A 14,241-nucleotide genomic window follows, 5' to 3' on the forward strand; every position below is an offset into this window, starting at 1 on the left:
ATCCCATGGGGATGGGCAGATGCACTAGAAGTGAGGGAATGGTCGTAAAGACAGGGTCCAGGAGGAGGCCAGCAAAGTGCGTCGGGCCTGACACCAGTTGGACAAGCTGGCAGGTCGCTAAATCAGCTATGAAGTTAGCCATGTCTATGTCTTCATAGTTATCCAAATGCAGGTTCAGATCTCCAGTAATGGTAAAATTAGATGTATTAATTGCAAGTACACTGATAGTCTCTACGAGGGCGGTCGTAAAGTCCTTAGAGGGGCCAGGGGGACGATATACCAGGAGACCAGACATGGTGTAATTAGAACTCAGGGAAATATTGAAAAGAGCAGATTCACAACCTGTGACAGCTTGTTTAACAAAGGTACGGGGGTAACAAGATTTGAAGATCATTGCAATTCCCCCTCCTCTAGCTCCCCTGTTCACAGTAAGGATACAATAGCCAGAGGGAAGGGCAAGAATTGGTTCTGCCGTTGTGGAATCCGAGAGCCAAGTCTCTGTGAGAAAGAGAACGTCGGGGGCTGAGTCCTCTAATAAGTCATGGACATCAGCATGATGTTTAACTAAGGAGCGACAGTTCAGGTTTAAAATGCTGATATGTTTGCTAGGGCGAGGGAGGTGGCGGCCAGGGGGCAAGACATGTGCTGTCCTAAAGCCGCTCAGAGAACAACAAAGCGGGGCCCCATACATATCCCCAAAAGACTGACTGCAGTTACTTACCGAGCTTCTGATAGAAAGAAGGTCATTGTGGGTGTAAGAATGCTTATCCCCAGCGGGGGAGGCAGCATGTCTGGCGTCTGGCGGTGGACTGGCGCGGACGGGCGCAGACGGGCTTGCCTTTGGCGCGCCGCCGGCGCGCCCGCTGCGCACTTCCGCGCCACCAGCCGCTTTTCACTGGGCTGGTGTGAGGGAATTAACAACTAGACCGTCTCCTCACCCAAAATGGCAGGGGAGCACGGCACACCGGAAGTGGGTCCCTACCAGACTCGACTCCCTCCACACAAACAGCCCGCTAATGGCTGGTGGTGGACCGGGGAGGAGCTGGTGGGTTTAAGTCCCAGAAACGGTGAGTGTGCAAATGCACAAATTTTAAAATATATAAAATAGCGAGCATATAGAAGCACAAACACTGGAGCAAGTATTTTTAAAAAGTGACATCAACAGATCAAACAAACACAGAATAAAGCCCCACAGCGTCCTGCAACCGTGCTACTAAATTGCGTCAGTCACATGCTGCAAGCAAGTTGGGCAGTAGGATAACATTTTATTCATTAGAGTGCACATCACATGCACTTAAAAATGTTTTATTTCCCAAAATAAATGCATTCTAAAGTGTGATGCACATTGTAATGAATCAATATTTCCCATCAGCAGAAAGTAGACAGGGCTCATCATAAATCTATTTTGCATCTGTTCCTGATACCTCCAGTGTGATTGATGAGGACAGGTGTTGCAAGAGCCGTTCCAGGGATAGAAAACAGTAAGCCAGGGGTCGCAGCTGCGACCTTGGCAACCCCTAAATGATGTCCATGTAGGCAGGCTCTTATACTAAAAGACTTATGTCTCTCTCCCTTCAGACAACTCACAGCCTTTATGTAGGTAATGGCCTCAAGGGTGTGAGAGACACAAAGAAAAGCCATTGGGCCTGAATTTGGAACAGGTAGTGTTGCACTGGCCCTAAGGCACAACATACATGCTCGAGTCAGGACACTTGGGACTGTCAGAACAAGAATCGTTACAGGTGGTAAGTTTAATTTTTTTGCTCCAGAGTTGAATGGTTCTAAAATCTAAGCTAAACAAATAACAATTTTTCCTATTTGACTTCGTCCTTTTGAAGCATGCTGCTAATGTAACATGCCCTGGCTCAGTTCCACTTTATCTTGCCTTTTCTTCTGGTATCATCCATGTCATTTGTTTGCAGTGTGTCTTTTTTAATAAGTGAAACAATCTACTACATTTAGGTAAAAAGGAAAATATTTTATTTTTATTTTTAGATACAACAACAAAACATACAGAATCGATGACATAGATTGGTCTATAAACCCAACTAAAACATTTAAGAAAAGCGATGGCACCGAAATATCATATGTAGATTACTATAAAAACGTAAGTTGTTAACAGGGAAAGGAGTTCAGAATACTTCTTTTCTTTCCTTTCTTTTTTTACTTGTTTGCTGATGAACACATGAACTCAGTAACCCATAATATGTGTTTTTTTTGTTTGGTAAAATTATGCTCCAAGTCCCTTGTGTACACAATCTTCCAGAAAATGTTAATTTTTTTATAGTTACAATAAAAGTGGACATTCCAGTAAATTACTAGAGCAAGCCAAGGCAAGCCAGAGCGGAGCCAAGGGTCTGCCTTGGCTCTAACAGCTGAGCCATAAAAACGTTTAGCATATATGTCATGTAACAAGCATAATGTAAAGATATGAATACAGTCTCTTCAAAATTGAAACGTTCTACTTCTTTGACATGGGAAAGTGTTTCCCCATAGTACACCACATTACATCACTGCACAAACAAATATGAATTAAAAGTGAGTTTTTAAACATGAACTTAGAAACATTATTTGCTCCCCGCCCAAAGCTATTAGTGAGCTAAGAGGCAAGTCAGTAGTCATGTGAACTCTAAACGTGGTCTAGATTATTATTTTGAAGGAGCAAAATTATAGTCTATTAAACTAAACAGAAGAGGTGCTTGTACAGCGCACATATTGAGCTCAAGTATTCAAAAATGCTCTCATGTGATAAAGAAAGAGGTGGCTCTGTGAAATAAAATGTTTGTCTAGGATCATACAGTTTGTACAAGCCGGGAAACTGGTGTTGATTCCAGGTTATCAGGTTTCACATTTGAAATTCAGCCACCAGGTGTATTTCTCTCTCTCTTTATCTTGCACACTCTCTCCTTTCACACCAAAGGTCACTGTTTTGTCTTTTGTTCGTGGTGCAGGAGGTGAAAAACGAACAAAGACATAGGAAACCCAACTACCAAGCCAAGAATGCATTTATTTGGGGGGTGTCACACCCTCCCCACACCCAAAAGATACGCCCCTGTGGAGAAAGAAAGCTTTTGCAGGCTCTTGCAATCAAGACTTCTAGGATTAGGAAATGTCTGAATCCACGCTGATCACTTCTACATTCACACACACCCACAGTTGCTGATAAGGAAATCCAGGTGGAGGTCTTGGAGGTTATGGCATTCTGTAATGTGGTGATTAACCCACTAGGTTAATGTAGTAGTGTTTCACAATAGAACAGAGTTCATTTCCTTATTTATCCACTCAATTGCAGTTCGGTGTTTGCTGTGTCTTTCATAGGCCACTGCTAGCACATAACCCAAACTTTGTGTGCCCGCACATTTGTTTTGTTTTCCGGCTCTGTTTTCTTATGACCTTCTTGGAGTTGGGAAGCACCAAACCGTGGGTAAGTGGCAAAGGCTGATTTATGCCACTTCACTACAAATGGGAAAATGCAGAGTTAAAGAACCAATAGCAAAGGATTACAAGCTAACAGGAAAGTACGTAGGTTGCCAACAATAACACCTGTGTCCCCACCAGTGGTTAACGTGAAAAAAAGAGAATCTGTGCCAGGGCACTCGTTACGGAGGCCACTACAGCTTGCGCCACACATTGCGCCTGCCAGCTCTGCCAATGACAGTACTAACATAACCTCTCACTTGTATATCTGCAAGTTGACAATTCTGACTATTCTATGCCCCCAAAGCTATAAGAATAGTTTTTTGGGTGGCAGGTAGTAGTCATTTTTAATGTATATTTAATTAATAACCAACTGTTGTTGTGCTAATTTCTAAATTAGATAGACAGCGCCACCATGTGGTAAACTCTCATATGTGTTGGCATTTAAATGGTGCTGCCAAGCCCCGGAAACCACCAGCTTAAATTGAGCACTGGGCCCCACCCTGTAATCTCAAATTCATGTGTGTGTGTGCTGTGATGTAACCCAGAGTCAGCAAGCATCAAGAAAAAGGAAAGCAAGGATTGGGAATCCAAAATTAAAAGAAAAGATGGGAATGCCAACATCATGATTATGGTCTAGTTGAATCCGCAACAGAGGCAGCTCTTCTTAAAAGGCTCATGTGCCGGCCCTTCTGTTTTTATTCTGCCAAGAGTGGATAATAATCTACAATGCACTCTTCATGTAATACAAATAATAACCTCCTTCAGGTCTGGCAACAGTCTCTGTCTGGTGGCTGATGGTTTGTGGCCCTGTAGATTTGTTATGAATCCAGAAAGACACATTTCCTGCTTTGAGTGCTATCCACCAAAAGATTCTAACAGCTGTGATCAGGCAAAAGACATCACCTCAGTCTTGCACTGAACACCCACAAAGCTGCCCTCTGTCGATGGATGGAAGTGTCCCACTAAAAATGGGTAGGCTTTCATTTTTGTGAATACAAATATTAGGATATTCACAAACCGACTTTTAACATCAAAAAATTACATTAAAAAAATAGACAGTGGAATTTTACTTTAGGACCTAAAATAGGCAGTTTGCTTAATTTAGAATCCAATACACCTGTGAGCTAGCAACAGCTTCATATGCTCAGCGTGCACTTTATCAAAAACTACTATATTGATTATTGAAACAGGTCTTAGTAGTTGATACAGAAGATGCGTATGACTCAAGAAGACAGTATGCAGCTAATGTCCGTGTACCTTATGCATTGCTTTGAGTATAAATGCTCCCAATTGTATGTTGGAATACCTGTATGACAATTTAAGTTGCAGGCACTTTCTAAGCATCTTCCATTCTAGTCATACTCTAGTTATATAAAACATGTTAGTAATTAAGATGGTACAACAATGATACGATAAATAGGAAAATTAACACTTCAATGGTTCCAATTCGTAACGATATAAAGACTTTATTTTTTCTTCCTTACTCCATAAGAGAGCTGAAATAAATTACCTTTTTTAAAATATGCACATAAAAGATAACGGCATGATGGGGGCGTGGTCCAACCACCAAAGAGGATGGAAGGCATTTAGCTGAGCTCCTGGTTGGCGGGCATAGAAATCCCCAGCATCCTGCTAACCAGGGCTCAAATCTGTCATTATTCACACAAGCTCAGGCCAGCTTTGGGACGGAACACCTGCGGAGGTCATTTACAGCTGCTAGGCCACAGTGGGAGGGACCTGCATCTCCGGGCCACCCAACCACACTAATGAGGCCTGTTTCATCTCCCAGTCCCATGCACCACTAAAGGTTGGGACGTCTGATCCCATCCGTTCAGCCATGGCGGGAGCAACCTCCATCTCCGGTGGGCCCTGGGCCACGCCGAACACCCATGAGGCCAGTTTCATCCCTGGGTCTGCTCATCACCAGAGGCAGCTTCTGGGTCTCATGAAGCCTGCACCCTCAACACAGGTCGGAGTGGGGATGGCAAGGCGCCTGTGGGGGACGCCTGGCGCCACTCGCTTTCCACCACTCACCAGCTCGGCACATTGACAGCATGCCACAGTGGCTGCATCGGCACCACCCCTATGTCGCCTTGGCTTTGCAGGGCTGAAGAACTAGGACCTAAAACGAGGCCTGTGAGAGCAGTGCCCTTCCCGGCAGTGCATGAGTCCCGTATTAGCCAGGCTGAAAGAGGATCCCCAGTGTGTAAGGACTTGAAGGACAGCTGCTTGGGGACAACTTGGCTTCTTGGACTGAGGCTGGGCCCTGACTGGCTGCCACAGATAAACATGAGGGGGTGAGGCAGAGGTGGGACGAGCCTCCCGGGCCTGCTGGGGCCTCCCCTGACAGAGGTGGGTCTGCCCGCGTGACGTTTGGAAGGAAAATCGCAGGACTGTCCAAGCGAAGTGTTGAAGGTCTGTCCACGCGAAGTGTGGAAGGAAAATCACAGGACTGCAAACTGACTGGGAGGTCCGAGGAGCTCCTCCCTCATGACAACCAGCATTGCCCTGCACCGAGGTCCCAAGAGACATCCCCTCTGACACTGAAACAGTGACTTGTGCAACGGCACTAGGGACTGGGATGAACCACAGGTCACTAACCATCGCCTAACCCATACATAGCTTCTTGGGCTAGCGGACGTGGAGAGACCCTTGATATTACCGGCGTTAGGCTGGATGGCAGCATCGGCCCGCCTGATGCACAGCACACATTAGACTCCCTCGCCCCACCCTTTAGCTCTCTGCAGCTGGGAGGGTCACCTGGGCCTGGACAGAGGGACAGGCACCAACTGCACCTGAGCTGACTGACCCCCATGCCTTCCCACCCTGTGGCTGCCACTCCCTGTGATGATGAGCTGCCAAAAACGGACAAAGGGACACTCCCTGCCGCACTTTTCCACACCTCGGTCCCCAGACCAGACCACAATGACACACTCACAATCATCCCAATCCCAGGAACCCTCTGACAAACTGGACACTATCTTTTAAGCCATAGAAACCTCTCGGTCCTCTGGAGAAACAAAAAGAGGAGCTCTGCATAGAATTTGGCCTGCTACGAGAGATCAGCTGAAACGAGCCTCCAGGGTGACAGATGCTGTCTGCTCCATTAAGGACATTAAAGCTCTGCTGGTGGATCAAGAGAAGTGTACACATGACCTCATCCAAAGCGTTTAGCACCTAGAACACCGAGAGGAAGATGGCGAGGGATGAGCTCAGCGCAATAATATACTGGTTGTTGGACTTCCAGAGGAGCTGATAACTCCCATACGATGGTCACGTTCCTGGGAGAATGGGTGAAATCATTCACTCCAGCTCAAGCACTGTCCCCATACTTCACCCTCGAATGGGCACACTGGGTCCCCACCTGCTGCCCGCTGCTGGGGGTGCAGCCTCGCCCTGTTATCACCTGACTCCTGCCCTACAAGGACAGAGATGCTACCCTCCAGGCAGCCAGGCAGAAGGCTCCCCTTGAATTCAAAAACATTAAGATCTGTGTGTTCCCAGATTACACCATGATGGTACAATGTTAAAGCTCCTCCTTCCTAAGCGTGAAGCCTGAGCTACAAGACTTTAATCTCCAGTACTCCCTACTCTACCCAGGAAAACTGACATTTATCCATGACCAGCACACTTCTTTACAGAGCCCACTTCGGCTTGGGACTGAATCGAGTGCCATCTAGATGGTGGTGCAAGCTCCCCAGTGGAAAAGGACATAGAGGCCTGGACCAAAAGACGGTGAGCCCATAATGGTCGCCCAGAAGACAGATCGTGGGGGCGGAGGGGGCACCAATGCACCCTCACAAGAGGAGCTGACAAGCTATCCACTATAGTAGCGGCGCTCAGGATACGCCAAACCTTGACTCTACCAGATTCTGATTTAGTGAGGATGGTGACACCTCCTGCACTTCAGGCTATACAGGACTATTTACCGGCCCATCAGTCACCCCCCCCCCCCCCCCCCACACACAAAAAGTCTGATTTGACAACCCCCTCTGTCCAGTTCTGCTGTCAATTTCAGGGACGGCTTGACCCAGCGGAAAACTTCTCTAAACAACCTGCTATTTACGCAGCATGGAAGAGCCCCAACACCCTTTTTTTCTCTCACTACAAGTCCATTGCGGTTCTGAGTGGCACCGGGTTGGCACCAGCCTCCTCCGCAGCCCATCATATAAGGATCGTCCACCCAGACTGCTAAAGACATGGACTCTCTGCTTGCCACCCTGCGGCCCTCCTCCATATAATGGTTACTGTTTTCTATCATCCCCTTTTTTATGGGCTGTTCTAATGAAAGACTTTTTAAGTGTGCTGCCAGTTGCTGTGGGTTCTTGATATTACCGAAGTTTCTTAATATGTTTTTTATGGTTGATTTACCCACAACACAGGTAACACAATATGCCACTTTCTGTGGGCTGGAGAGGGTACAGGGAATGTGATCCCACTCATTGGCACACAGCTTCATTGCACTTCCACATTTCAACATTTTATGGTGATCCATCTACACACTAGGTTTCTAACACGGCATGTACTCAGCGCACCGTTGTTACTCCGTGTAGTTTCACATCATACGACAAAATGCGCACATTAGTTTCCTTCAGGAGATCCACCTAACCAACAGGGAGCTTCAACGGCTCAACAAATGCTCGAGGTGTACGATTTATGGTACAACATACTCCACATATGCACGGGCACCCTACTCTCAGTGCATCCAGATACACCTTTCCAGACCCTCACAACAGTTATTTACAAGGAAGTTAGATATGTCTTTGCAGAAGGCCGTCTGGATGGCAATCACGTACTCCTGGGCTTTATTTACTCCTCAAACTTGGAAGAATCCCACTTCTGAGACTACTTGGCCAGGGTCCAAGACCAATGGCTAGGTATCCCCTGGGTGTTGGGAGACACTATAACAGTGTTCTCGACCTTAATCTCGATAGATCCCACCCACCGCTCCATCAAGCCCCCGTGCAACCACTTTCACTGAAATTCACCCAGTGGATCCAACACTGACCCTTATTGGACGCCTGGAGAGCACACAATCAACATCTACGGATATAGTCACACTATTCAACATCCTATGACTTATATGTCCGCCTCAACCTTTTTCGATGTTCCACAACTATACTACAGCGACTAGCACATTCGGACTAACTAGGCTGAGTCATCTCCGATCATGCCGCCCATATCAAAGACAAGGATTGAAATGCACCCCTCCCTCCAGTCCCTACCTGGCAGTTAACCCAAAAAGTTGTGGATGACCCCATTTTCTGCAACACCCATCTCGCCCATATAAGTCATTATTTTGCCCAAAATCTCGCCACGGCCTCCTCACAAGCTATTGAGTGGGACTCCTTTAAGTGTGTCACTAGGTGCATTTGCATTCAGAACATTGTGGGAGTCCACTGAGAGTTAGATAGGGACCTCAAGAACACCGAAAGCAGACCTCAACATCAGGCCCCTTCCGATAATGATGCGCGCCAGGCACTGGTGGCAGCCAAAGCTGGTCAGGCTGCTCTTATAGAGTGCCTTTCCTGCTATAATTTTGCAGCGTATACAGCACAGATACATGTCAGAGCACTAGCCCACCAAGAAACCAACACTCCCGATCACTGAATTAGCCCCAGACACAGGCCCCACTCCATGGGCCCAATATGCCACCCTGCAAGCTTTCTATGACTACTACTCAACACTTAATAGGACACCCCCTACCACAGTCCCCGATGTCATCCAGGTATTCCTGACCCCCCTACCATTGCCTACCATCAGCTCCCTCAAGCGTGAAGACCTCAACAACTTAATTACAGTTTACGAGGTGAAAAAGACGATCCATGACTTGGCTAGAAACAAAACGCTGGGCATGGACGATCTCCATTCAGAGTTCTACGATTGCTTCTCCGCTCACCGCACCCCCAAGTTGGCTAACATGTACAACGAGGCACTCACTACTGATGTGCTCTCGACATCCCTTCTGGAATGCCTCCTTATTTCCCTACTGAAACCGGACAGAGATCCAACTAGCCTGTTCTCTTACTAGTCTGTTGCAATTCTAGGCACGATTACAAAATACTGGGCCAAATACTCGCTGACCGGTACCGCCAGCTACTACCTATCACTGTGCACCCTGATCAAAATGGGTGTGTCCCAGGCCACAATACGTCAAATAACCTCAGGAGGTTTTTTCATGTGATGGATCAGGCATCGCTATGATACCCCCTGGCAGCATGTCTGATACTAGATTTAGAGAACACTTTCGAATTGCTATCCTGGGACTACCTATTTGAGGTGTTATGGGCAGTCGGCCCGGTAGACATCTCCTCCTCCACATGAAGCTGCTATAATCCGCCCCACTCTCCCATGTACGAATCAGCCGCCCTAATCTCAACCTCATTCCCAGTTAGTAGCGGCTCATGTCCGACCTGCCCCCTATCCCCAATTCTATTTGCCATTGCCATGGAGCTATTGGACTCTCTGCCCTCGGTCAGAGGGAGTAAGTACATTAAGCATCCCCCTAGAAGACACTACCCATGCAGTGGTCCTCTGTGCCGATGACGTGCTATTTTATGTTCGGGACACCACAACGAGAACCAAGATGATATACACAACCGTCCAACTGGATGAAATCATGCATTTTCCCCTTGTGGAGCGATGCACCCATCCAGATTGTCTGCAGAGGCTTCATGCATTTGACCTGGATGGAAGCTGCATTCGTTATACTATAATGAGGCCAGCCTTCACAGCCCTCTAATCCAAAACTTGATTCTGGCAGCGCCTGCCCCTAGGCCTCGCAGGTAAAATTGCCCTCACAAAAGTGATCATCCTCCCCCGCTTTTTATACTATTTCATTAATGTTCTGGTTTTTCCCCCTGCCCCAGACAATTCTTCCAGGGCTTAGGTTTGATGCCTGGAGACCTGCTCTGGGATGGCAAATGGTGACAGATAGCTCTTAACAATTAAAGCTGATGGTAAGCAGCGGCGGCCTCAGTGCTCCATCCTTTGATTCATACTACCTTGCGGCGCAACTCTATTGGGTGTCCCACTGGTAAAAATGAATTTGAAACCAGCACTGTGAATGGCCCTCTTGCCCGTGACATTTTTCATCAGCTCATATAACCCACAGTCAAAGTACACCGTCCCCAGTATTTGAATGTCTGGGTGACCCGGAAGTGCCTCACCAGGATCTTCAAATAGATGTGCCACTGCAACCTTATGCTCCTGTCATCCCCCTTCAGGGACTACCAAGGTTTTCAGGGTCTTTCGTATCCAACCACCTTTCTGCTTGGCACACTCACTCCATTAACACCTTCGCCGCTCAGCACATTCCCCTGCTGTGCTGGGGGTATGGTGGATTCAGTGCATTCATGACGAGCTGGGCTCGTCATGAGCGTGTGAGCGCCCTGCTTCATGACGAGCCCAGCTCGTCATGAGCGTGGAAGGGGTTAAAAGCAGATATTAGCAACATTAGGGGCTCTATTGCACACATGGGATGTAGAGCCCTCCACTAATGCCACTATACACACCCTATACACCATGGGGGCAGGGTGTCACCAGGTCACATGGCTCTAAAAAGCCACCAAGGAGCACTTGGGAACCTCCCTGGCACACCTAGGTCAAACATAGGAGGAATACATGACACGGTCCTTAACAACACTGAATGGAACATGGGCCTAGAATGCTATTAAAGTACCTCTCGTAATGAGTGGTTTAAGAATATCCAGTATATGTTACCGCACAGGGTCTATTTATCATCTTCTATAATAAACTGCATATTCCCCACAGCGCATCTTGCATGCCCCGGATGAGAGTCCCCATCATCCGCCCTTCAGCATATGTTATGGCCATGCCCCAACATAACCTACTATTGGCGTGCCATGATACCCTAGCAACTATAACTGAGCTCTCTACATTGAACCCCTGGGAGTTGACTGCCCATGAAGTTTATATGTGGGGAAGAACCACACAGTGTGAGCGCGATTTGCTAATCTTGCCCTTCTGCTAGCTAAGTGATCCCTCACCCTGAACTGCAGAGCCACTCAACCCCCCTTGATCTCGCAATGGCACAGACCGCTTGTCCACTGGGGGGGAAGCGGAGAGTACGCTCTACAATAGGAGGAAGCCCGACATCTCCGTAACCGAACCATCGTAGCAGCCTGCGGAACCAAACTCACCCAGTTTCTGGGATTGACATGAGAAGACCCCTCTCACACATGAGCCGTCTCGCTTCTCTTCTTTGAAGAGTTATCCTCCGCCAGACCAATTACTCCCTCCCAAGCACCTAACTTCTGCCGCGAGTCTCCCTCCTCAATTTTCCCAAGAGGAGGACCCAGTTTACTGAGTAGCTATCCCAGAATCCACCATCTCCAGAGGACCTCCTGCCCACACATAAACCCACCCTGTGCTCCGCCCTTTCATTCTGGCTTGTGCTATTAGCTAGTTAACCCTCAACCTTGTAACTTAACTCACCCTCTTGGCCTTTCTCCCATGTTCAGAGGTCCACAAATATCGTCAAACAGCACAGTGACCACCAGACAAGTTGAACCTGGTCTTAACAAACAAATGTGGACCTCCCACGAATGGTGGCCCCGTGACTGGGGTAGCCTTACTGTTGAAACGTGTATATTTGAATGTTAAACCTATTGTAACGCATAAACTGGCACTGTCGTCTCTTCTAAAAATGCATATGCTGCTTTCTATGCTATTGTTCTTCTCTCTGCTGTGCCAATAAATATTGTTTAAATGTCATAAAATACCTTAATAAAAAGAGTTTAAAAAAGTTAATGGCATGATCCTTCCTTCACCACCCCCTGCAATCTCCACCTCAGTTACTTAAAGCACATGGTAAAACAAATAAGGAAAGAAAAGACTACATCTTGACTGCAAGAACTATTTAGGTAACAGGTTTGGCTTGATAATACTTATGTGAATCTTAAATGTATATCTGCTTCTTTCTAATGGTATGGCTGAGATCCCAGAGAAAATCACTAAGGGCCAAATGTACAAAAAGACTGGTTGCAAAAATGGACACAAACGTTTTGCGACCAGTCAGATTTTCTGATGCAACTTATGTACTAATGTCATTTGACAAAATCACCAGTGGCAGGGGGTCTTAGAATGACCTACCAAATAAATAAATAAATAACTCAACGGTTGTTATTTGTGCCCACCAGCGAGTGGTTAAAACACAGGGATGATGGCCTGCAGGACACAGACCACCATGCCTGTGTTTGCATTCCCATTTTTTTTTAAAGAAACAGTGTATGTGCCTTAAAGAACTGGCCCTGCTTTGTAAAAAAAAAAAAAGTTTCCTATGTGGGAAGATATCGGGCAGGCAGAGGGGGCTGGGGGTCAGTCAGTGGTTCGCTAGACCACTACCGCTCACCCTGATATCGTCTGGCACAATTCTCAAAAGGGGAACGGGTCCCCAAGGTGAAGACCTTTGTTAAAACCTTTCTATCTACTTTGAGATGTCTGTAGCTGGTCAATAGTTTGCAACCGTAATTGCAAAGCATTAACACATACCTCACTAAATCGCTGTTAGGAGGAGAGCCGATGTTATACCCCTTCCTAATTGCCTTTCGGTTTGGGTCGCTAAACTCATTTTATGAGTCAGAAGTGCAATCCCGACTCAAAACATGGAATTTTGTATATTGTTTGAAAATATTTTGCGTTCACAAACCCAGTGATTTTGCAAATAATATGTTTTCTGAACTCACATTGGTTTCGTTCATCTGGCCCTGTAGAATTATTATCTCCATGGTTAATACATGGTTTCTTTTTGTTTTTTAATCCATTGACGCTATGAGCAAATTATAGGATTCAACTTAAATTTCATTCCACCCTTAGAATCGTAATAAAATGGGCAAATGGTAAATTATACAACTTAACTCGTTAATGTAAAACTGTTCATTACAGGTTTCAGGAAGATTTGTCGGCTGAATACACTCACAGCTCCGCTTCTTGTTATAGTAATATTTTAGATTAAGCCTTTGTAAATTCTCGGTTGCATTTGAGGATTAACAGCTTTAAAACTTACTATTTAATATAAAGTCTTAGCTTCTGTCAGTTTTGCATTTTGTAGTTAAATAAAAGTGAACATAGCCAATAGACCAAATTGGCAACTCCTCCCAAATTTGCTCAAAACTATCCATTAGGTGGAACGTTTCTATGGGGGAAACATTAAACTTTTTTACGTTTATGAATACTGGCTACCTCAAGACTTTTTGATAGTGGCATAACATGCAACCAACATTATTGCCTCCAGCAAAATCTTCCAGCGTTACTTGGGAACAAATGAACTTCCCCGACACAACTTGAACTGTAAGAATTATAAATGACAATTGCACAAATTAACATTGAAATAAAACAAAATTGTTTTTGGAGGAAGTGTGATATGTGAAATAAAACTAAATGAATAAATAAAGAAATGATAAAACAAAAAATAAAGGAATAAATGAGTAAAAAAATAAAAGAATATATGAAAATTAAATACATGAAAAATTAATAAAAATGATGAATACATAAATAAAACTAAATGATTTAAATACCAGAGGAAAAAACATTTTACTTCATAGACCGACAGACCATTCCGAGCTGTAGGCCACTGTAAAAAAACATTCTTTGCATTTAGTAACTTGGATACTGTAATGAAACTTGGTTCTGAAAAAGAAAACCCTACTGCTGCATGGAGCAAACATAAACATATGTTTTATAGACTACACTATAGTTTTACAAAAAGTTGTAATATTTTGTGGATTAAATTTGAACATTTGAGTGTTGAGCCTTCTTTATTCAATTTAATAGGAGACCTTTCTGCAAACACTATTAGAA

General features: G+C 45.6%; 1 protein-coding gene across 1 annotated transcript in view; it reads left to right on the top strand.

Annotated features, from left to right (window-relative positions):
* The window catches only part of PIWIL4 (piwi like RNA-mediated gene silencing 4), a 413,451-nt gene that overhangs the window by 198,859 nt on the left and 200,351 nt on the right, over positions 1-14,241 (top strand). The window contains exon 9 of the mRNA XM_078655965.1: positions 1,996-2,107. Within this exon, the coding sequence (XP_078512091.1) occupies positions 1,996-2,107 (112 nt within the window). The remainder of the gene's footprint in view (positions 1-1,995; positions 2,108-14,241) is intronic.

Source organism: Lissotriton helveticus, chromosome 8 (assembly GCF_964261635.1).
Source record: "Lissotriton helveticus chromosome 8, aLisHel1.1, whole genome shotgun sequence".
Classification (NCBI taxonomy): domain Eukaryota; kingdom Metazoa; phylum Chordata; class Amphibia; order Caudata; family Salamandridae; genus Lissotriton; species Lissotriton helveticus.